At 36.0% G+C, this 24560-nt stretch overlaps 1 protein-coding gene across 2 annotated transcripts in view; it reads left to right on the forward strand.

The window, feature by feature from the left end:
* MUC19 (mucin 19, oligomeric) overlaps positions 1-24560 on the forward strand; it is a 166716-nt gene that overhangs the window by 8941 nt on the left and 133215 nt on the right. Inside the window, exons 4-8 of one of the 2 annotated variants that reach the window (XM_085024733.1) lie at positions 9239-9414; positions 9494-9561; positions 11866-11898; positions 17408-17428; positions 17809-17973. In XM_085024733.1, the coding sequence (XP_084880859.1) occupies positions 9510-9561; positions 11866-11898; positions 17408-17428; positions 17809-17973 (271 nt within the window). In that variant the 5' untranslated portion in view covers positions 9239-9414; positions 9494-9509. 2 annotated transcript variants of the gene reach the window in all.

Raw genomic sequence — 24560 nt, forward strand, 5'->3', positions numbered from 1 at the left:
GGTGCTCCACTCCCCAGCCCATGGTGTGCTGCTCCCACACAGGCTTTCTCCACACAGCCAACCCTAGTCCTCTCCCCAGAACTGACCTCCAGAGCCTGAGTCTCAACACCCAGCCCCCGCCCAAATGTCTCATGCTGTGGTGTCCAGGGGCAGTGGTACCAATGGTTTGTCTGGCTTTCACTCTGCTTTGTCCTCCTCAGTCCAGCTGCTGTACTTTTCTCCAAGGCTTTGAGGTTCCTCCATCTCAGCTGATCTCACCATCATTTAGGTGGCCTCTCAAGGTGCAGGCTGCTTTCCTCTTTCACAGCTCCTTCTCAGAAGTGCTGGTCCCATCCTGATTCCTTTTGCTTTTTCTCTTCTCTCTCTCTCTTCTTCTTTTGTTCTACCCAAGTATGTGGAGGGTTTCTTGCCCTTTTTGGAGGTTTAAGGTCTTCTGCCAGCCTTCAGTAGATATTCTCTGTGAATCGTTTTACATGTAGTTTTTTTTTTTTTTTTTTTTTTTATGTGTTTGTGGGAGAAGTTGAACTCCATGTCTTACTCCTCTGCCATCTTGATCCCGTTCTGGGACGAGATTTTGAAGGAATTTTGACAATTACTCCAGCTCCTTATAAAATATATAGATGGGAGTGTTCAGTAGGCGGCTGTGAATGCTGACCCAAGACTCAGAAGACATTATGAGGTCAAAAGCAGATGTGTAAGTGATTTGTTGAGAGGTCATCTGTTTTGGCTTGCTATAGTTGCTATAACAAAATACCAAAGACTGGATGCTTAAACAAGAGAGATCTACTTTCTTACAGTTTTGGAGGCTAGAAATCTAAGATCAAGGTGTTGACAGAGTTGCTTCCTTCTGAGGGCTGCAAGGGAGGGAAATAGTATAAGCCTCTCTCTTTGGCTTATGTATAGATGGCTGTCCCTGTCATCTTCCCCGTGTGAATGACTATGTTCAAATTTTTTCTTATAAGAATACCAGCACAGGGAACTCTGTCCAACCTTTTGTGACAGTGTATGATGGAAGAGAGTATGAGAAAAAGAATGTATGTATATATGTGTAACTGGGTCACTATATTGTACAGCAGAAATTGGCACAACATAGTAACTCAGATATACTTTAATAAATAAACATATATAGTCAAAAAAAGAATAACCATTATATTGGATTGAGGACCACCTTAATGACATGCTACTTTATTCATCTCTTTAAAGACCCAATCTCCAAATATGGTTACATTCTGAGGCACTAGGGGTGAGGAGGTCCACATCTGAATTTGTGAGGGATAACCGTTCATTCCGTAACACTGTCATTTAAAAATGTGAGAGGATGAGGTGGCCAGTGCAGAGGGCACACTGGAGAAAGAAGGCTCTGGAGCACATCTGTATTCAGAAGAGACGGACAGGGACAGGCGGAGAAAGAGATAGTTTAAGGACGGAGATGATCAGTGGAACCCAAAGTGACAGAACATTCACTAAGGATCTATCTGGACTGAATGAAGCAAATAAATGCGGCAATGCAGCCGTCCATGATGACCATTTAGAGAACTTTTATAGAATGGAAGGCTGATGGAAGAAGCTGAGAAGTATGTCTAAGAAGGTGCAACGAGAATGGAAAGACAGCAATGAATGTTAAGCAAAAGAAAGCTGGAAAGAGAAGGCCAGCGTTCAAATTCTTCTTAAAACTGTATTCACAGAAGTTCACACAGTAGCTCTAAATGTTAAGGTCACTGAACTATCCTGCTCAGAACCCTGACAAATTTTCTTGTTTACTCTCTTATGAAATTACTATCTGACAGTGTTCCAACATTATTGGTTTCTTCTGCTTACTCAATATTACTCTAAGAAAATTTTGAGAAGTTAAATTGGAGGTGGTAATTTGCCTTAGAAAATTATTTGTTGTCTATATCTGATGTTAAATATTAGTTAACTTAATTATATCAATTAAGTAATATTAATTTGCAATTTAATTGTATTTGTATTTCTTTTGGTATGAAGCTTCTCATACATATAAAAAAATTGCTAATTTTCAGACGTTCAACTTTCAAATATAATTGCAGATCATAATGCAAGAAAGGAGAGAACTTGTTTCACAATCCAAATAGATACTGTTTAACATTTTCTGTATTTGCTTCTGGTACAAACCTTACTGATAAAACAAACTATCTTGCCCATACTGATGCTATTGTTCTTTCAACTGTTGATTTTTCCTCTGCCAGTATATCAATATGTGTACAGACACTTAAGCCACCTCCTTTTAAATCAAGAAGGAAACATTTGACTGTGGTTTTTTATTTTTTTGATGGATGTTCTTTTAAGCTATGTACGTAGTTATGCAGTATATGTTTTAGTATTACTAGATGGATTTATCCAAACAATATACTATTACAAAAGAGTTAAAGTGATTGTAAAATTTCCTTGTAAAAACAAGCAAGCTACCTAATCAGAAGTTCTAGAAGAAAAACGAATCTACCTCCTAGGAAAATTATTTTTAAAGACTATTATTTAACATTTGCTAAGCCGATAGTTTTCATTCCTTTAAAAATGCTTTCCCTCTATTATTATCAATTATGGATATTTTGAAATCTTGGACAGTAGAAAAGAATAACCTGAAGTGAAATCCTGAAAAGAGTGGTTTGAGGAGGATAGAGGAATTAGGATCAAATAAATGTGGTTTAGCTTACATGTTTTTATACAAAACCACAGAATTATATGGTTCTCAATGAAAAATTTTTAAGAAGTCATAGAAAGATCACAAATATAAATATAGTTTACTGAGAATTTTGTTGTCATCTTGACTTACTGCTACTGTAAACCAAATTTTATCTATGGCTATTAACTTCCTAGTGAAAAAAAATTCTAGGAAACATCTTAAAACTTTGTAACTATTTTTCACTACTAGGCAAATCTGAGTGGATGAAATAAAATGAACTGTTATTACTGCTAGTATAGCATTTTCCCTGTGTCATAAATTGAGAATGAATCTGGACTAGAAGTTTTAAATGGAGGAAACATTTTTTTTTTTAATGGCCGCACCCACGGCATATGGAAGTTTCTGGGCCAGGGATTGAATCCAAGCCACAGCCACAACCTACCCCACAGCTGTGGCAACTCCAGATCCCTTAACCCACTGTGCCAGGCTGGGCATTGAACTTGTGCCTCCACAGTGAAAGGAGCTGCTGCAGTCAGATTCTTAACCCACTTCACAATGGCAGGAACTCTTCTCTTTTATTTTTTTAAATTGTAAAGCATATTGATTGATGGATTAGTTGATTTTTATTTTTTATTTTTGGTTGTGCCCATGGCATAAAGAAGTTCCTAGGACAGGGATCAAACCTGCACCACAGCAATGACTTGAGTCACAGAAATGGCAATGTAAGATCCCAGAGCCACCAAGGAACTCTGGGAATATTTTCTCAACCATCAATATTTTCTCTGTTTTAGTACAGTGTGTCTAAGTCAATGCATGTTTTAGTACAATGAATTAAATCTCAAATAGCTTCAGTACTAACACATTTATGATTATTATTTATTATTGCCACTATTAGTTAATGTAATCTTTATGTTTACTTCTAACAAAATTATTCATTAAATCATTCATTCAATATTCATTGAACACCTGGTATGCGCCAGCATCTTTTCAAGGTACAGGACTCAGCAGTGACCAAAAGACATGAATATAACTGTCCTAATTGAATTTACATTCTAGTACTAACAACAGACAATAATTAAATGTATTAAACAGATGAAATCAAAACGTTATACATGGTGGTGAAAACTATGGAGAAAAAATACGGAAAAAGAAGGGAGAGAGAGAAGAAGTGCCATGGGGTGAGGTTTGAATTAAGTATTCAGAGGAGTCCCTGAGAGGGTAATACTTAAGCAAAGAATTAGTAATTGCATAAAAGTATAAAATAACTTAGAAGAAATTTAAAATTTCTTTTAATTTATTTTGAAATTAAAATATTAGTTTTAATTAATATTACATTTAATAGTATAAAATATTAATAGTAACAAATAATACATTGTCTAACTATCTTTCTGGGCATCTATTTAAAAATATATGTAAATTATCCATAATTTGCATATATTACATATAGAAAAGCTTTAATTTATTAAAGCTAAAATTGAATTATAACTCAAAATAGTTATTTTGGAGGAAAATTATTATGGCATAGCATGTAGAAGTGGACACTAGCTATGTGTAAAATATGTCATTAAAACTTCAGTTTTAATGAGGTGAGGGAGCACATTCTGTGGATAGAAGATGAGAGTATTCCAGCGAATAGAAACAGCAAATACAAAGTCTCTGACAAGGGATTCTCTCTGATGGGCTCCGCTGACAACAGCAGAGTGGCCTCTAAGGCTGAAGCAGAGAGAGTAACCTACATCGTTTGGAACTATTTTCTCCCATTCTGTAGATTGTGTTTTTTGTTTTTTTCTTATGGTTTCCTTTGCTGTGCAAAAGCTTGTCAGTTTGATTGGCCCCATTGGTTTATTTTTGCTTTTGTTGTCTTGGGAGACCTAAGAAAACATCTATAAGGTTGATGTCAGAGAGTGTTTTGCCTATGTTGTCTTCTAGGAGTTTGGTGGTGTCTTGTCTTACATTTAAGTCTTTAATCTATTTTGAGTTTATTTTTGTGCATGGTATGAGGGTGTGTGCCTCTAAAATACACAAACAACTTACACAACTCAACAGCAAAAAAACAACAATCCAGTTGAAAAGTGGGCTGTAGACCTGAAGAGACATTTCTCCAAAGATATACAGATGGCCAACAAACACATGAAAAATGCTCAGATCACTGATTATTAGAGAAATGCAAATCAAAACTACCATGAGATACTCCCTTACACCAGTCAGAATGGCCATGATTAATAAGTCCACGAATCACAAATGCTGGAGAGGGTGTGGAGAAAAGGGAACCCCCAACACTGTTGGTGGGAATGTAAATTGGTACATCCACTATGGAAAACAGTATGGAGGTACCTCAGAAAACTAAATATAGAACTATCATATGACCCAGCAATCCTACTCTTGGGCGTATATCTGGACAAAACTTTCCTTGAAAAAGACACATGAACTGGCATATTCATTGGAGCACTATTCACAATAGCCAAGACATGGAAACAACTCAAATGTCCATTGACAGATGAATGGATTAAGAAGATGTGGTATATATACACAGTGAAATACTACTCAGCCATAAAAAATAACAAAATAATGCCATTTGCAGCAACAGTGATGGAAGGTAGGGACTCTCAGACTAAGTGAAGTAAATCAGAAAGAGACAAATACCATATGCTGTCACACATATCTGGAATCTAATATATGGCGCAAATAAACCTTTCAACAGAAAAGAAACTCATGGACTTGGAGAACAGACATGTATGTGGTTGCCAGGATGGGGGGGAATGGACTGGGAATCTGGCGTTATTAGATACAAACTATTGCCTTTGGAATGGTTAAGTGATGAGATCCACTGTGTAGCACTGGGAACCATATCTAGTCACATATGGTGGAGCATGATGGAGGATAATGTGAGAAAAAGAATGTATATATGTATGTGTGACTGGCTCACTTTACTGTGCAGTAGAAAATTGACAGAATACTATAAACCAAGGATAATGGAAAAATAAAAATCATTTAGAAAAATAAAATTTTAATGAACAGAGCAAAAAAAAAAAAAAGGAGTAAGCAAAGTAGCAGGAGGTGAGAGCAGAGTTGGGACTGATGGAGTAGAGGTCATATGTCCATAGAACTTGGTTACAATCATCCAGGAAGAGACATGTTTAGAAATAAAGAAGAGATCCAACTTTGAGCCTCAATCCCTTAATTTTAAGAGGTCTCGTGGATGAGAAGGATTGGCAGAAGACAATAAGAGGGAGTAACAAATATAACAGGAAAATCTGGAAATTGCAGAAGTCAGATGTACCAGGAAGAATTGATTAATTGTGTGTTATATGTTGTTGAGAGGTCAATGAAATAAGGACTGACAACCAACCATGGATTCACTGAAGAAGATCACCAGTGTCTGTGACAAGAGCACATTTTGTGGAGTGTTGGAGTGAAAACTTAATGGAAGTTAGTAAGTTCATGAGAGAATGAGAATTCTGGAGCTGGAGTCAATGAACACATTAACTCCTTTGTGAAGTTTAACCATTAAGGGTAGTGAAGAAATGGAAAGAGAGCTGGGAGGGAAGTGAGTTCAACAGCTAAAAAAAACAAAAAACAAATAATAGCAACTAGAATGGACTGGGAGTTTGGGGTTAGTAGATGCAAACTACTGCATTTGGAATGGATAAACAACAAGGTCCTCCGGGTGCAGCACAGGGAACTACACCCAATCTTCTGGGATAATGATGGAAAAGAATATATTTGAGTACAGCAGAAATTGGCACAATGCTGTAAATCAACTATACTTTAATAAAAATAAGTTAAAATAATGAAAATCAGTAGGTAAGCAAAAAAAACCAGCTTTACTGGGATCTAATTAGTACACCATAAAACTGTTTATTATATGTATTCATTTTTTTAAGTAAAGGCAAACAATAGCATGTATTTATACTGTTGGGAATAATCCAAAGGAGGAGGGAAAACTTGATGATATCGATAGAGATGAACAAATTACTGGCACAATGTTCCTGGATGGAATCCAGTACCCAAATGGGAGGTCAAACTTATATGGCAGCACAGAGTGTTCATCTGTATTAATAAGAAGATAGGCAGAGTTCAGGGCACAAGCCATTAGATATGTTTATGTGGGGATGTAGAGCTTCTCTTTTGTTGGCTTTTATTTTCTTAGCAAATTTGGAGGTCATTAATAAGAGGGAGGATGGGAAAGAGAATTTGGCTGTTGGGGAAGAGAGAAAATATGAGTTAGAAAAGCATAAGGGCTGCAAATACAATTGCCTGACTGTCTTAAGGATCCACGTGGGGCAATGAATTTAACACAGACAAGATAGCATGACCATGTATTTTTATTCTGTCATATTCATCTGCCAGGTATAGGTAGGGAAAAGGGAAGAATTTAATTTAAGCCATGGCTGTGATTTCGCCAAGCAAGTATAGAGAAGTCAAGGGAACTGGGGGTTCATGCAAGGGAATAATAATGATTGACCATAGACCTTTAAGCCAAATAGGAAGGTGCTTGAATTGTTGAAGGAAGTGAGGGTAAATGAAAAGTAAACAGGAAGAATGGATTATAAATCTGAATGGGAGCCAGTAAGATTGTTATAATCAGACTACTAGAAGAAGTGATCTGGAAAGAGAAAGGACATTAGGATGTTTGAAATTGCATTTGACCTTATTCATAATGCATTTTCCATGTAGAAACTTTCCTCTCTTCTACATGTCCAAGTCTCCATCCAGTCCTTAGACATTGGGAGCATGACATTTCTCCCAATTGTCCCAAGCTGAAAGAAATCCTGCCTTCATTGGAGCTGCTACAGAGTTTCCTACTGAACCCTACTTTAAGACAATTTAAATCTTTCAAGTATTGTTAGTTCCCCCCAACAGCCTTTATGGCAGTTTGTTTCATTCTGGCCTCCTACACATCAAAGCCCATAGTCAAGCACAAAACAGAATAATTATGCCATGATGATAATCTGAAAAATGGGCACTCCAGGACCAAATCTCCTTCACACTGAGGTCGTGTATGATACAGAAAAGAATGTCACAAATGGCAGTGTTAGTGGTGGCAACGTTCCCTCTTCATTAGGGTTTTATTTCCTGTGTTGGAGAAAAGTCCTCACTGTACAGTCTTTATTTGTGAGTTACTGAAACAATCAAAGCTGGATTTTGGAAAAATTATGGTCAGTGGAGGCACTGATCGGTTCCCTCCTCTTCTGTTTGTGGCATGAACAGCCTTCTCCTCCTTCTCTCCTGTGTCTATTGTTTTTCTGTTCTTCAGGTCTCTGCCATATGGGGAAAAATTGATACACTCACTGATGTCAGATTAAAACGTGCCTGGCTGTCCATAACTGTGTTACCTTAAACAGCACAATGAATTTTAAATATTTAAATCTGTTGGATTCTGCTCCCTTACAGAAAGATTTAAGAAATCAGCAGGTAGACTAAGGAGGGCTGCAAGAACAGGGAGCACGTGAATAAAAGCATCAGTATATACCCAGGAGGCTCACTTTTCCCCTTTAGATTAGTGGAGACATGTGTAGATAAAGGAGAAGGAAAGGGATGTTTGTCTATCATTTTTCGTTTTCTTGAGATTCTTTCTGGAGAGGATAAACTGAAGACTGTTTTCCCTCTGCCTACCGAAGTCCTTTCTTGGTAGTTATCTGGAGCCGGGGAGAAGCAGAGGGCATCATCAAAATTATGGAATTGGCTCTTCCATTTCTAGGTCCAGCTGACCAGTCTCAGGAATTCCTGTAGTTGTCAACAATCCTCTCCACTCTGCTCTGCCCAGACTGGATCTTCTCTTCTTAAAACCTAATTTGAACTTTCTCCCTCTACCCCAGAATATCTACATATATAATTCTTGCCTGGCATTGTCTATTCAATTTAACTTTTGTCCTAAAACATTCTTTATCTGATGTTCTCATTTCCTTTTTCTTTCTTTCCTTCTTTTTTTGGTTTTTATTTTTATTACTATTTTTTAAGGCCCCACTTGTGGCATATGGAAGTTCCCAGACCAGTGGTTGAATCTTAGCTGCAGCTGCGTCCTACAATACAGCCACAGCAACACTAGATCCCAGCCACATCTGCAGCATACTCTCCTGGGGCGACATTGGATCCTTAACCCCTTGAGAGCCCAGGGATTGAACCCACATCCTCATGGGCACTATGTCAACTTCTTAACCCACTGAGTCACAATGGGAACTCCTGATGTTCCTATTTTCATGTCTTCTTCTTACTTACATATCTGATTATAAAGTTCACGGTAAAATGTATATTATTGAAGAACTATGTATTCTTGTGTAATAAAGCAATTACCATAACCATAGTATGCCTAAATATGTCTTAGTATGTCTATACCTCTGCATATACCTATGTGATAGCTATGTAGTTCTCTAAGGAAAAGCCTATTAATATATTGATAAGTAAATAGGTCTTTGTTTTAAGGTAGGTTAATGTTTAAAATACATTTTGTTGTTCAGGGAGAGACAATTACAATATTTAATCACAGTATTTGAGTTTCTTGAGGTATTAAGACTTTTGCAATGATTAATAGAATATCATTGCATATTTGATTTTTAATCCTGGGACTTTTAGTTCCTGCCTTTGCTGTTTACACAGGGCGGCAAGGTGTGGTCTGGGTTTGGCATGAGCTGGATTTGATCCAAGAAAGAAGATGTCACAGAAATAACGACCTCACTGACTTAAGATGGATTTCATCTCTGGCGTGCTAGAATATTTGCCTTTGCCCTGTTGTCACCAAGTTTACCACACCTTGCCCATGAGGAAAGACGGTGGTATGAGTGGGTATAAAAACTCCAGTTAGAGGGACTCTTGCGGATCTGATTCTCCAGGATGACTGGTCTCTGTTTCTAGGTCCCAAATCACCACCATGAAGTTGATATTTTTGTACTTCATTGTGGCACTTTGCTTCTTTTGCAAAGGTAAGGGACTAGTATAAAGAATCCTTCCATATTTGTTAGATCCATGCCTATATTTGCTTAAATGTTTAGTTTTCATATTTTTTCTTCCTGGGAAATCTTTCCTACACCTCAGAGGAGGACAATAAGTAAAAAGACTAGATTTTCATTTTATTGGGTATTATTTCAGCTGGAACAAGCCTTCCTTAAGACAATATCTATATCTCTATCTGCATGCTTAAAAATATTAGTGTACAGGTTTTTGATGACTCTTGTTTTGAACTAGCATCTTCTTTAAGACTGAAGATCCACACTGGTAAATTTCAGTTTTTCGCAAATCATGAAAGAATCACCAATTAAAAGGCCGGTTCATCACCGAAAGAAAATTTTGTAGGGAGAATATTTCCTAAACTAACAACTCCCCTGGATATCTTAGAAAGTCAGTTGATTGATTTCTAGAAATAACTGAAAGATAAGATCATTAATTAATTTTAATTAAAATTTGATCAAAATGAAAGAATCGTTATAAACAAATGCATTTCTTGCTCTTTGGTTTTGTTTCTGCAAAGAATAGGCAAACAATAATATCCAAACTTAAAGAGAAAAGTTTGTAAAAGAGGAGAAATTCATTCTGTAGCTAAACTTAAAATCTGTTTCCTAAATTTGGGGGTAGGAAACATTTTACTTTTCTGTGAGAAACCAGAATATACTACAGTTATTTGTTGTTATTAGAGAAAATATTTCTATCCTTAATCCAGCTACCTGGAAAGTTGTCTGATGGAGTGCTAGAAAATGATAATTTCAAGTAATGATTTTCATAATCTTACATAGCTCTTTGCTATGATCTTTGCTTCTATTTTATAAATATAAATCTGCTCTGCTTCTATTTTGCATAAATGTATTTTTTATTTCTTAACAGTTCACAAACATAATATTTTCAAAGCATTTATTAAATGATATATTTCAACAAAATTTGTATTTGCTATAAGTATATTACAGTTACCAGAGAACTGGAGAATGTTTCTAAAGTAAATTCCTAGTTATCTATGATAGTTCTGGTAAACGACTACAAATATTTCAATAAAATTCCTTAGACTGGTTATTTATTGACAAAATTCAGAGATTTTTATGTTTTTAATTATAATTTCATAGTGAGAAGGAATATACCTGGAAAACTGCTCTTTGCAGAAATTCCAAGTGCCTTAGTGGAAATGAATTTTTATTTCTCTTAGTCGATGAATTTATGATCCAAACAGATTCCTTTCATTTTTAGCAGATCACAGGAAGGTAAAGAATGGATGACTGAAAGGTGGAGAAGGCAGGTATTTAGAAGGCATCTACAGAATCAGTCAGAAATATTTGTATTGTTTAATCAACCATAAATGTATGGAAAGAAAACTAAAAAATAGTACCCTGGATAAATGAAAAAAAGCTTTAATGATATATAAGAGGTAGATCTGGTGCAAAATATATATGCAAAATCAATTCTTATTTTATTCCCAGGCTATTTTGTCCTCTCAGTAGAGTAAAATCTATACAATTGATTGTATTTTTCCTTTTTTTTTTTCTAGTTCATTGCTTGTAAACACATTAACCAGAAAATATTTAAGGACAATAAAATCAAATGAAATATAGATCAGAAAATATACTTTACATTCACAATTGTAAAAGGTTTGGATAGTGTGAAAGAGATATAGGAGGAAAAAGAAAATGAAGAGGAGGAGGAGTCTAATATTGGCTAATATTAATTTTTGAGTTGAACTTATTTGGCTATATATATTCCCAAGAGTGCATTGATATTGAAAACTTTATGTTGATAGATTGATATAGACTTGTATCTATGTAGATGAGATGTATTAAGAAAGCTCAAAAATAATAAATTAACATATAAATAATATGATGATTATATATAAAAAGTAGATTGTGTATATTGAATTTAAAAGAAAAATGAAGGAGTTCCCATTGTGGCTCAGTGGTTAACAAATCTGACAAGGAACCATGAGGTTGCGGGTTCAATCCCTGGCCTTGCTCAGTGGGTTAAGGATCTGGCATTGCTGAGAGCTGTGGTGTAAGTTGCAGAAGCAGCATGGATCCCGAGTTGCTGTGGCGTATGTAGGCTGGCGTCTACAGCTCTGACTGGACCCTTAGCCTGGGAACCTCCATATGCCACAGGAGGTGGCCCTAGAAAAGGAAAAAAGCCAAAAAAAAAAAAAAAAAAGAAAAAAAGAAAAATGGAAACAAGAAAATTATTTTCATTGTCTTAAAAAATATGCTACAGAGAAATATAAAAAGACCTAACTATTTTCACTTTTTTTCCATTTTTTACAGATGGGGAAGCCCTATTCTTCAGGTTAAAATCAGGTCAGTGTCTTTCACAAATTAATCTTTACCTTGAGATATCAAGGTATATTCTGAATATGCTTTTGGAACACAGAAATTTTTTTCCAGCAGTATTGAGATACAATTGACATCTGACTTTGCATACATTTAAGGGCTACAATGTGATGGGTAATTTGATACATGTATATGTTTCAAAATGATTTCCACAATAAAGTGAGATGACACCTTTATCACCTCACACAGTAATGTGTGTGTGTGTGTGTGTGTGTGTGTGTGTGTGTGTGGTAAGAACATTCAAGATCTACTCTCTTAGCAACTTTTAAGAACATAATACAAAATGGTCACTGTGTTATATATTAGATTGTCAACCTCCTGGAAACCTCTGTTTTTATGAGTTAAATGTTTTTAGAGTCCACATAAAAGGGAAATCATACATTTTTTGTCTTTCTCTGACATATTTAACTTATTATAATGCTCTCAAGGTCCATCCGTGTTGCCACAAATGGTAAGAGTTTCATTTTTATGGCTGAAAGGTATTATTACATTGCACTTTCTTTAGCCATTCATCTGTTGATGGACACTTAGGTTGTTTCCTTGTCTTGTCTGTTGTGGATAATGCTGTAATGAATCTGGGAGTGAAGATATTTCTTTAAGGTAGTGATTTTATTTTCTTTGGCTCTGTACTCAAGTGTGGAATCAATAAATTATATGGTACTTCTTCTTTTTTTTTTTTAAGGGCTGCACCCAGTGCATATGGAAGTTCCCAGGTTAGGGGTTGAATCAGAGCTGCAGTTGCCAGCCTATGCCACAGCCACAGCCACAGCCACAGCAATGTAGGATCCAAGCCACCTGTGGGACCTTCACCACAGCTCATGGCAATGCAGGATCCTTAAACCACTGAGTGAGGCCAGGGATTGAACCTGCATCCTCATGGATACTAGTTGTGTTCGTTACCGCTGAGCCACAACAGGAACTCTGGTGCTTTTATTTATTTATTTAATTTTTAATTTTTTTGCCTTTTAGGGCCGCACCCGCTGCATATGGAGGTTCCCAGGCTGTGGGTCGAATCGGAGTTGTAGCTGCCGGCCTACACCACAGCCTCAGCAACGCCAGATCCGAGCCACATCTGTGACCTACACCATAGCTCACAGTAACGCTGGATCCTTAACCCACTGAGCAAGGCCAGGGATAGAACCTGCAACCTCGTAGTTCCTAGTTGGATTCATTTCCACTGCGCCACAACAGGAATTCCTGGTACTTTTATTTTTAATTTTTGAGAAAACTCCATAATGTTCTTCATAATAACTGAACCAATTTACATTCCCATCAACATGGAATACAGAAAATTGATGTTTTCAATTTTCATAAATACTTAATTTTGTGAACTACCAGGACTACTTGTTTATCTTACATGATTGTAAACCACTCAAGGATAGGATTTTGATCTATATTGTTTGCTCTGTATTCACATTGCTGAAAACATAGGCTTCTGATGACATGCATTATATATTTGTTTTGAATTAATAAAATAATTAAGGATAATCAATATATGATTTGTTCTGCATACAGAAATTTTCCATATGAAGGTAACCAAATCTTTTGCAAGGTAAACTTTCTGAAATGAACAGCACATGGCCTATCTTCATACCCAAGTAAACTTGGGACATATGAACATAGTTTAACAACGTTTTTTTTTTAGGACATCAAAATAAAGGCCAATTACATTATATACAATGCAGTAATGTCCTTGGGATTTACTGATATGTGTGTGATAGTTGGACCCTGGAGGCAGTTTCTGAGCTTCTGTGTTTGCTTTTGATTTGCCTTTCTTTCTCTTCACTTCTGTTGAATATCTAGCTTTCTGTCTTTATGGGCTCATTAAATCTGCTCTCAGTACTTAGTTCCAGTTCTTTCTTCTGCCTTCAGTCTACTGGGATGTGAACATCTTTGGTCCCAGCTTATTAACCTTGTATGTGTGGGAAGAGTGTGCACTCCGTGTGAGATCCCAAGGACTGTATCCTTGGTGGGTAAAGTTCATGCATGGGTTTTGTGACATCCCTATTTGTTGTAAGACAATTTGGGGACGATTCTTGATTGCAACTACATTTTAGCTAGAATTTTCTAGGTATTAACTTATATGGAGAGTGTTACTGTATAATTTTTCTTTAGAGACAATATTGAGCAGACCCAAACCATATCTGTAAACTATTTCTTCTTATCTTTTGTCTGCATGTGTGTATGTGTGTAATAATATACAATTTAGTTTTGGCAACAATTTTCAGAACACATGTTAAGCCCTTTATGGTTTCGTGTACAATTTACATTTGGTCAGATGACAAAATAGCTGAAAGCAAATCAGGTAAATTACTTTGTTTTCTTTTCTTACAATTAATGCTAAGTAACAATAAAGTAGCAGTGCTTTACTTTGAAGATAGGGCATATCTTCCATGGAAAAGTCATTAAAATGATTAAAATGAAATAGTCCTTATTAATACAAACATACTCCAGTGTGTTTTAGTATAATCTGAGCCAGACATTTTAATATTTAATCAGTATTTATGAAGGCGGTGCCCTCTGAAATGGAAAATTTTTATTGTTACTTGCCTTTAAAATTTTTCTTAAACCTATGAGAAAAATGTGAATCTAGATTTAAAGTTTTACTTTCCTATGTTTTTATTGACAGAACATGCTTTTACTTTGTATTCTAGGATTGGTGATCTATTTTAATTAAACTAGTTTCAATAGTTTTGCTACAGATTCCTTTGGGCAACTGAATTTCATTGAATATTACTCATTATTTTCATCTAGCAGGAAAACTAAGCTTACCCATTGTTTTGGTTCCATACCCACAAAATGAAAAATAAGCCATAGCAAATCAAAACTACTTTAATGGAATTTTCTTAAATCTAAACAATAAGGTTTTTGCTAATATTCATACAGATTCAATTTGATTCTGGTCTAATGTACACAGCAATCAAAATAGCCCAAGATTACTTTTATATGTTTTTTAGGTCTCTCTTTCTATAATCTTAATACAATAGAAGGTAATTGGCAAATATTTCATTTGAGATAAAACACAAACAGAAAATAAGTAGCAGGTCAGCTGTCTCATGAAGACAGCAAAATCACCTCCTCATAACTATGGACAGGACTCATGAGGTTCTGCCATAACAGCATCGGAAGAACTTCTCAACTACCAAGTGTATAAAATCCAGCTGTTAATTAGAATAAATTGAGGCCTAGGAGTCTTTAGCATTCCTCTGAAAGTCCTCATGTGGGAAAGGAGATTGAGATGAGGGGACCTGGAATTCCAGAGCGCCCTGAAAATCCTCTGAAATAACGAGCAATTGGATTTATTCCTGTGTCTCTCCAGGTCTTACCGAGGAAGGACATGAGGGTCTCTAATGCTAGAGCATGAGTCCACCACTCAAACAGCCAGAATAAAATTGGACAAATTCCAGAGCTTCACCCTTCATTCAAAAATGAGACAAAGACTCACATATTTGAGAAAAGGATCCATAGGTCACTGTGGGACTTTATATTTTTGGATATTCATCAATTTTAGACAATATAACTTGTTTGTCACCATGACTTTTAACCCCCCCCCCCCACAGCTCACCCATATTCTTCTCTCTGATCTGGCAATTTTTCTCCATAGGGTGCAGGTGGAGGAGCAGAATTATGTCTATTTCTTTTTTTCTTTCCTTCTAAAGTCCAAAATATAAGCAATCCTTTCAAAAATATGTAAGATATAGCATGACCTTACTCTGAATAGATAAATATACTTTACCTATCTTTGAGCTATAAAATATATAAATAATTTTAATTATCTTTAAGATTAAGCAAGCTTGCTTTAAGCAGATTGCTTAAGAAATTTTGCTTAAGAGAAATGTTTTTTTGGGCAGATGTTACCATGTGATCTTGGGCAAGTTATTCGACCTCTTTTAAATATCAGTTTTCCCATCTACAAGTGAGGAATAATAATAGTACCTAACTCAGAGGAGTGTTGAGAGAGTTAAAGAGACAAGGCATGTAAGGCGCTGTTACACATCTAAGATGTGATACATACAGTGAACATATCGGCCATTACCACTTACCCCAATGGTAATGTTTTTTGTATAAGATAAATAGTAGAAACAAAGATAGCACGCTGGCTAAGATACCAGACTATTCCTTTCAACAACAGAATGAAGAAATTCAGAAGAAATATTGGTCTCACAAAATGAAGGATCTAATATACCTGTGGGGTTAAACTCAGGAGAGATATGATGAATACAGTGAGCACTTATCATGAATTAAAAAAGTGAAATAAAAGGAATATGCATCCGTTTGACAAGTTTGGTGAGGCAAATGAAATATATTAAAATATATGTATTTCTCTGTTGAATACTTATGTGCCAGACACAGGTCCTTTCATTTCATTTAATTCTTTCACCTAATTGATAAATATATTATGAGGTAGCTATTGTTTTATCCTCATTTATTACATAGTCTCCACTTAATAGATAAGGAAACATTGAGAAATATTAAATAAGTTATCCAAGGACAGGTTAAGGGCAAGTATACAAATGTATGTCTACATAGCATATGTATAAATAAAAAGAAAACATTTTAAAGAAAATTTTTCTTCCACCTTGGCTGAAATATATTTGTGACGACCTGGAAATCCTGATCACAATGCAGAATTTTCAGATCGCTGGAATCCAACCCAAGAATGGGGTTGGCAGTGCCCTGGCCAGTATTTATGTCCTGTTGCTCTTTCCATCCCTTACTTTGTCCCACAATGCGATAGCCTAGCCTGCAGTTTCCAGATCCATCTACTTCTGTAAATAGTCACCTCCCGGCGCCTCCTGTAGGCCTAAGTGTTCTCATCCTTGTGATGTGGTTTAAACTTGGAAAGATGGTCTTGAGATGCCAGGGCCCTGGGGACTTAGTATGATCTTCAATAGGGGAGGGAAGATGGCCCTGGCTCTGGGATAACATCTCCTCTTGACCGGCTGCCTGTATTCTTTCCTTCTAAGAAGGGCCATGACCCAAGGAAGGCCAGAGAGAATTCTGTGGCTCACACAGTAGGAACTCCTCTTATCTGAGTCTAAGTCTAAGAGAATTACTGTCAAAGGCCATTGTGATTGCCAGTCTAGGGGCTGGGAGTCCAGATTGGTTTGACTCAAAATCTCATCCGTTTCCCACTACTGAATATGGTCTTATTTCTTTCTGCTTTGCATCAATCTAAGGTATGGTAGCAAAGACAGACACACACAGAGAGAGAGGATAAATGAAGAAAAGAAGAATAAGGAGATAGTTAATAAACAATAAACATTATAAATAGTAAACATGGTATATTACAAGGTGATACAAATCTATGGAATAAATTAGAGTAATATAATGATCATTGGAAGCATTAGAATGAGGGTTGCAATTTCACATTGTCAAAGCATGCCTCACTGAAATGATATGTAAGCTAAGATTTAAAGGAGGTGAAAGCTACAATTTATTTATGAATAAACGTTTTCATCTTTTTTCTTTGCAGAAACACAGAAAAGAGAATCAGGTATGTTATTTTAATTTCATCAGCTACTACTAAGCCAAGGACAGCGTGGATTCACCATGACAGAATATTTTGGTGGGAGAAGGTTGAACACTAGAACTTGGGGGTTAGTGATGGAGGAGGAAGTGGGTGGAGAGGAAGCATTTCTCGTATACATCACATCAATTAAATCTTCACAACTCTATTCATCTCTTTCTTGAAGTCTTAGAACTATGACAAAAATATGTGAACATGACAATTAAGTCAATGAGTGGTACGTGTTCTAAATTCCACCAGAATAAAAGTGCTTACACAAAATATGGTTTTTCATAGTGTCACAATCCATCACCTTTATTGTGCTAGCAATGCTGTTTTCAAATAAAATCTTCTGTTATTTGCATTAGGTCACTCTTTGCTCAGTAGTTTGTCCTTTGGTGACGCAAACAAAAGAAAGACATCTCTTGTTGGTTCACTCCCTAACAATGGATTTCGTGCTCAAGGAGCGGCTGAAGATGGGTCAAGAGAACCTCGGGATGCTGATAGTTTAGAATTAGACGTCGTCCCAGCAGGTACTGTTACAGAAAAATGCTGACCTAGAAAACAAGCACTTTTTTCATTTGAGATAATCTGATCATCTTTGCTTTATTTGCACCACATGGCCTTCATAGGCGTCGTGGAACACTAAAGGCACTCATTCCAGTGCCAATGAGAGTGATGAATTCTGTCTTTAGAGAATTTTGGTGAAGCAGTTTACATTGAATTACTTTTTCTCTGATAATTTTTATTTTCTTATGCTATCTTTTTACTTGGTACTATTTCAATGACGAGCAATCATTTTTATCATGTATAAATTAATAATTTAAAATGCCTCCTGGACTCCAATTTAGCAGAGTCTCTCATGTTTCTGTCTCCAACTGCAATCCATTTTCTATATCCAGATTCTCTCTTGAAGCTGCATATTCAGTTCGCTAAGTAATATTGTAAAGTAGGGATTTTAAGTAGTTTGTGGTCTTTAATTTTTTTTTGTCTGAAAAAAATATGTAAACATCCTTAGATGAGGCTTATCCTCTCTGGCTTAACATGCTTCTCCTTATTGGCTGATTCAAATTTTTACTTTACTTGCCTGGTCCCCGAACGCTCTGTAGTTTGTACCTCTGCAAAAGTCAGGAAGAGGGAGATCAAGTGAAGAAAATGACTTCAATATTTTATATGAAAATTTGATATTTGAGCCCAGGTGATGATAACTGAGAAGGAGACACAGTTTTTGGTGTAAGTATGTGGTTGAACGAGCTTCAGGAAAGGCACAAATTTTCCTGTCTGTCCAGTCATCTCTTTCGGGATTGACAAGTTCAGTATGACTAAGAAGATAACACAGCTATATTGCTCTTATTTACAACACTGAGCTGTTAATTGTGTGCTCATGTTCTATAGAAACTTTATCTTGAACCCTGTGCTTCACTTTTCTCAGGGAACTCTCTCAAACCTGATGGTAAATGGGTTGTCATGCACACTCCTGATTGCACTGTTGGAATTCTATGTGGAAGGATGTGTGTGGGTGGAGAGGATAATATGCAATGCGCATAGATTAATTTCTGGTACAATATAAATGAATGCAGCTTTTCTCTGGTAATGATTGTTTTGTGTATGATAGAGAAAACCAGTTCAGCAAGTGATCTTGCCGACTGTTGCTCTGGTGGTACAGAATCTGGTGGCACTGCTTCAGACAAAAATAACATTTCTGGGGGTGCATCTGACCAAAGTGGATTTGATGTGAATTCAGTAAATAGATTAGCCGGCTCTTACTCTGCTGCCAGTGAAACGTGCATTCTAAGTTGTTCCTTAGTTTCTGTTTCTGACAGAAAAAGCAGTCCATTGGCAAAGCAGGAATCAGTGGTGGTGTTTTCAATGAAGGCAGATTTAGTGTTAGAGGCCCTCATGGGAAAGATTTTTAAACTCTGTTTGGTTCTTAAAGTATCCATATCACCTTCACTTTAAACATTTTAGTGAAGGGGCAAGTAAGTTTGATGTTTTTATGAAGGGGCTTGGGCTTGGATTGTAGAGATCCAGTTTCTATTCCTACTCTTCCTCCACGACCTTCTGTGGACTTTGGGAAAGCCACTTAAACTCTCTTGTTCCCGTGTTTTGTCATAGGGACAGAAAATTTTTGGTCTCCTGTTTCTGTATGACTTTTGCGATGCTAGCTTTTTAAGTTCAATTACTTAGCTTTTTAGTTCATATCTCAACTAGTTTTCTTGGAAAGGATTGTCAGAATGTTTGAATCTGTCATCTGTATATCTACAGCCAAAGACCAGGAGAAGCAAAACCAAAGTGCTGAAATTTGTTAGAGTGATTTTATTTCAAAGTGATTTTCAATATTGTTTTATATTTTCAATAAACAAAAAAGTGTGGATAACTAGAATTTTATATTTGGAAATCCAAGTCAGTGAAGGCAATGAGGGTAACTAAAGGACAGTAAGTCTAGGTATTTTCAATATCAGAGTAATTTATCTTAAAAGATGTGGAAATTGGTGGAAACAGGAAGAATAGCAAGGGGTTTGTTAGTGAAACCATGGGCTTTGGCTCTCATTTCAGTGGCTCAGGAATTCTGAGTTAGACTTTATTAAGGGAAAAACTAAGTAATTTACATCACTTGTTTATTGCTCCTGACAACAGCTTAATTTTCCATTTATTTTTTATTTCAGACTTGATGGTAAAAGAAAGGTTAATTTGGACTTAGTCTTGGTAACTCTGGTTCATGCAGAATTGGGGTTAGTGGTCTTGAAAAAAAAGCTTTGTTAAAAATAGGGAGCACTGGAAAATCATTTTCCAGTGAGCTGAGTATTATAACTCTTTAGGTTTTATGCATAGAAGTTGTTAAGAATCGGGAGTTCCCATCATGGTGCAGCGGAAATGAATCCGACTAGTATCCACAAGTATGCAGGTTCAAGCCCAGGCCTCGCTCAGTGGGTCAGGGATCTGGCGTTGCCGTGAAGTGTGGTGTAGGTCGCAGACACAGTTTGGATCCCACGTTGCTGTGGCTCTGGCATAGGTGTGCAGCTGTAGCTCTGATTCAACCCCCAGGAACCTGTATATGCCTGGGAACCTCCATATGCCCTGGGTGCAGCTCTAAAAACCAAAAAAAAAAAAAAAAAAAAAAAAAAAGAGAGAGAGAGATGGTTAAGAATCATAATTTTTCTATATATATATATATACATATATATATATATATTAAAGTTCAGTAGACAGCATCTACATGAGAAGAAGGGCTGTTTTTAGCAGCAGTGTCTCTGAAAATTTAGCATTTGGATTGGGAACTTCTGGTCAAAAGGGATTGGGAATTAGTAGAGTTTTGGAGTGAAATTAGCCGTAGAGGATCTGCTGGGGGTGAATTCATATGTTTTGTATTGAATGCCCATGACTCAGGTATTCCAACTAAGACTCATTTCAGAAAAATTTAAAATTCATTAAATTAATTAATTGGTTAAAATAGTTTTCTTTACATTTAACAACAAACTAATTAAATAATAAAAATTAATTTTTAATAACATCTTGATCATTTTGGCCACACCCACAGCATGCAGAATTTCCTGGGCCAGGGGTTGAACCCACATCACTGCAGTAACCAGAGACATTTCAGTGACAACACCAGATCCTTAACCAACTGAGCCACAGGGAAACACCAACATCTTGATTTTTTTCATCAATCGCAACTGGGTCTTTTGGTTGGTAACTTGGAGCCAGCAAGGGCAATGCTGCCTTTGGTTTTGGAACTTCTGGTTCAGGTTCATTTGGTGGCAGTGGCATCAGTAGCAAAACAATTGAAGGAAATCAAGTTGTTAGAACATCCATTTCCAATAGTCTAGGTATTGATTGATATCTCATTTCTGTGCATCGAATTTTCTGAATCATAAAAATGCTTGCAGTACAATCATTTTATATTCTGCCGGTGATACCAATTTGAGAAGTGGGAATGCATTTGTTGATGGTAGCACTGGAAATCTGGAATCCAACTTAGGGGCCCCTGGTCAACAAAGATTTGGAATCAGTGAACTTGGAGGGAATAGATTGAGTGGCAGTGGATATATTGGGGCTGGATTTAAAGGCCTGGGATCTGATGTCAGTAGTTCAGGTATTCCAATAAAGATTCATTCCAGAAAATTTTTAAATTAATTAAATTAATCAAGTAGTCTAAACATTTAAAAAATAACATTTAACAACCTAATTAACTAATGAAGATTAAGTTTTAATAACGTCTTGATTTTTTTATCAGTTGGTCTTTTGATTGGGAATTTGGAACCAACAAGGGCACTAGTGCACTTGGTTTTGGAGTTTCTGGTTCAAGTTCATTTGGTGGCAGTGGCATTAGTGGCAATGCAGTTGAAAGAAATCAAGTTGTTAGAACTGAAGGATCTGTTTCCAGTGATCTAGGTATTGATATCTCATTTTTGTGCATTTAAATTTCTGAATCATCAAAAGCATTTTTAATACATATTGTGATAATCATTTTATATTCTGATGTCAGTAGTTCAGGTATTCCAATACAGACACAGTTTGGAAGATTTTAAGTTAAATTAACTAAACAGTGGAAGCATTTTTCTTTGAATAACATTTCATAACTAATTAATAAAGATTAAAATTTAATAACACCTTGATTTTTTTCATCAGTTGGTACCAGCTCTTTTGATTGGTAACTTGGAGCCAGAAAGGACAATACTGTGTTTGGTTTTGAAACTTCTGATTCGAGCTTACTTGGTGGCAGTGGCATTAGTAGCCAGACAGTTGAAGGCAATCAAGTTGTTAGAACTGAAGGATCTATTTCCAGTGGTCTAGGTATTGATACCTCATTTTCGTGCATAAAATTTTCTGTTATAAAATATTTGCAGTATATGCTGTGGCAATCATTTTATATTCAGCAAATGACATCTGTTTGAGAAGTGGGCATACCTTTCCGGTGGTAGCTCTGGAAATTTGGAATCCAACTTGAGACTTCTGGTCAATAGGGATTTGGAGTCAATAAACATGGAGGGGATAGAATGAGTGGCAGTGGATCTTTTGGCGATGGTCTCAAAGGCTTCGACTCTGATGCCAGTGATTAGGTATTCACCCAGTTTGCTCCTGAGGAATCCAATTGGATTTCAACTATTTATTATTTTATTTAATAATATATTGCTTTTTTTGTTAGTTGGAAGACCTGGGTCTTTTGATTTGGGGCTTGAAGGAAAGACATTTGGAAAAAAGTTACTGAATTAAATATTTTCTGGTGACATACTTTTAATGTTCTGTAGCAGTACCAGTTTGAAAAATGGGGGTGAACATGCTGGTGTTAATATTGGAAATTTGGGATTGGCACTTGACCATTTGGTGGAAAAGAATTTGAAGTCAGGGGATTGATGGATTGGTGCAACAATGTCTGTTGGGCCTAGATTTGTTAAGTCTCAGGACCAATGCCCATAAATCAGGCTTTCTACTAACCTGAACTCTTTCAATGAAATTGAAATGTATTTTAAACTTTCATAATTTTTTACAATAACATTTTAATTTTTCCACTAGAGGAAAGGACTATCCTTAATAATAATTTAAAAAGCAAGCCAAAATCCTGAAATGATGAAATGTCTTTAGATATGACCAGGCAAAAGTCATTTTTTTTTTCCCACTATACAGCAAGGGGATCAAGTTATCCTTACATGTATACATTTTTTCTCCCCAAAAGTCATTTAATATTTGTTGGCAGAGGCTGTGGAACCTCTGGTTGTGAATATATTGACATGAAAGAGTCTTTATTTTCTTTATGCAAAATGGATTTGGAGTTGCATAAGTTGAAGAGTGGCAGCTGATTTGTTGGGCTTGACCTTTCTATCTTGGATCTGGTCTTAGTAGTTTAAGGATTTTTTTTTTGGCAGGTCCATTCCTAAAGAGAGTAAACACAATTCATCCTTTTGGGAAAATCTCATAAAATTTATTATTTCCACTTAATAGAAACATGGGAGATTGAATAGTATTGAAATTTGTGGTACACATTGTTAAAATAATATTTATCATGCCATGAGAACAATTTGGTGCTGCTAGCAATGTTAGAAAGTCTTGGGAGCCACTAGGCTAGATGACCACAGAACCGTGGGTAGTAGATCCACTTCTAATGACATGGATGCTCAAAAATTATTCACAGTTCACACTTAGAACTCAAATTCAGGATTAATACCTTTTTATAAAATGAAGTCTAATTAGCATGAAGAATAGTGTGGTAGAGTAGTGGTTGACCTCAGTCTCATTTGACTATTAATAAATCTGTTAAAAAAAGGCTTGGTCCTACAGAAATTATAATTTTATTTTGGATTGTTCTTAATCTTTGGACATAAATTTTCAGATTTAAACTTCAATGAAACTGAGAAATTTGAAATCATTTATTATCTATTATCACTGATTTTCTTTGATAGTTGAAAAAAACGGTTTAAGAGATGCTAAAATTCTGAACCCCATTAGCTCAGGTATTCAAATTTAGGTTTTATTCATGAGAAATTGTACTAAGAAGTAATTGTCTCTTATCTTTGTACTGTGGAATGGTTTCCATTTTGAGATTTTTCTGCTATTTGGATGTCAGCTTTCAAATGTTTTCATTTTTTCTGAATCAGATGGTCAGCTCTTATTTAGTGTTCTCTCTGGTAGTGCATCTAATGACAGTAAATCTAGTGGCTTTGAAATGGCAGGTGCTGGATCTCTTGACATGACGTCTTGAGATTGAACATCTCAGTTCATCTAGATTAATGGTTTTAATATTTCCAGTTTCTGTGAATGAAGAATCCTTTGTTCAGTTGATATCTTGAAATGGCAACTAAATTTCTCAAATGTAAAGCAATTTGATGTGGGAGTAAGTTTGGTTGAAATTGGAATAACAGACTTGAAACTCTGTCTACACAAACCTTTTCTCTTTCCCTGATCAAGTTTTAAGGCAATTCATCTGGAGTAAATAATGTGGTGTCAGTTCATTTAGCAGTGAGGCTTATAATTTTGTTTCTCCAGTAAGTTGTTGAGTTGATAACTTTTTTTTTTTCTTATACACCTTCACACGGGTCTAAGTCTGCCAGCTTAGCAATGCTGAAATTGGATTTATGATTTATACATCAGATTAAACTTTTTTCATAATTTACCAAATAAAATT

This window comes from Sus scrofa, chromosome 5 (assembly GCF_054392235.1).
Source record: "Sus scrofa isolate SSC_HxYL_T2T_F1_AM1 chromosome 5, Sscrofa_HxYL_maternal_Yorkshire_Landrace_v2.0, whole genome shotgun sequence".
Classification (NCBI taxonomy): Eukaryota; Metazoa; Chordata; class Mammalia; order Artiodactyla; family Suidae; genus Sus; species Sus scrofa.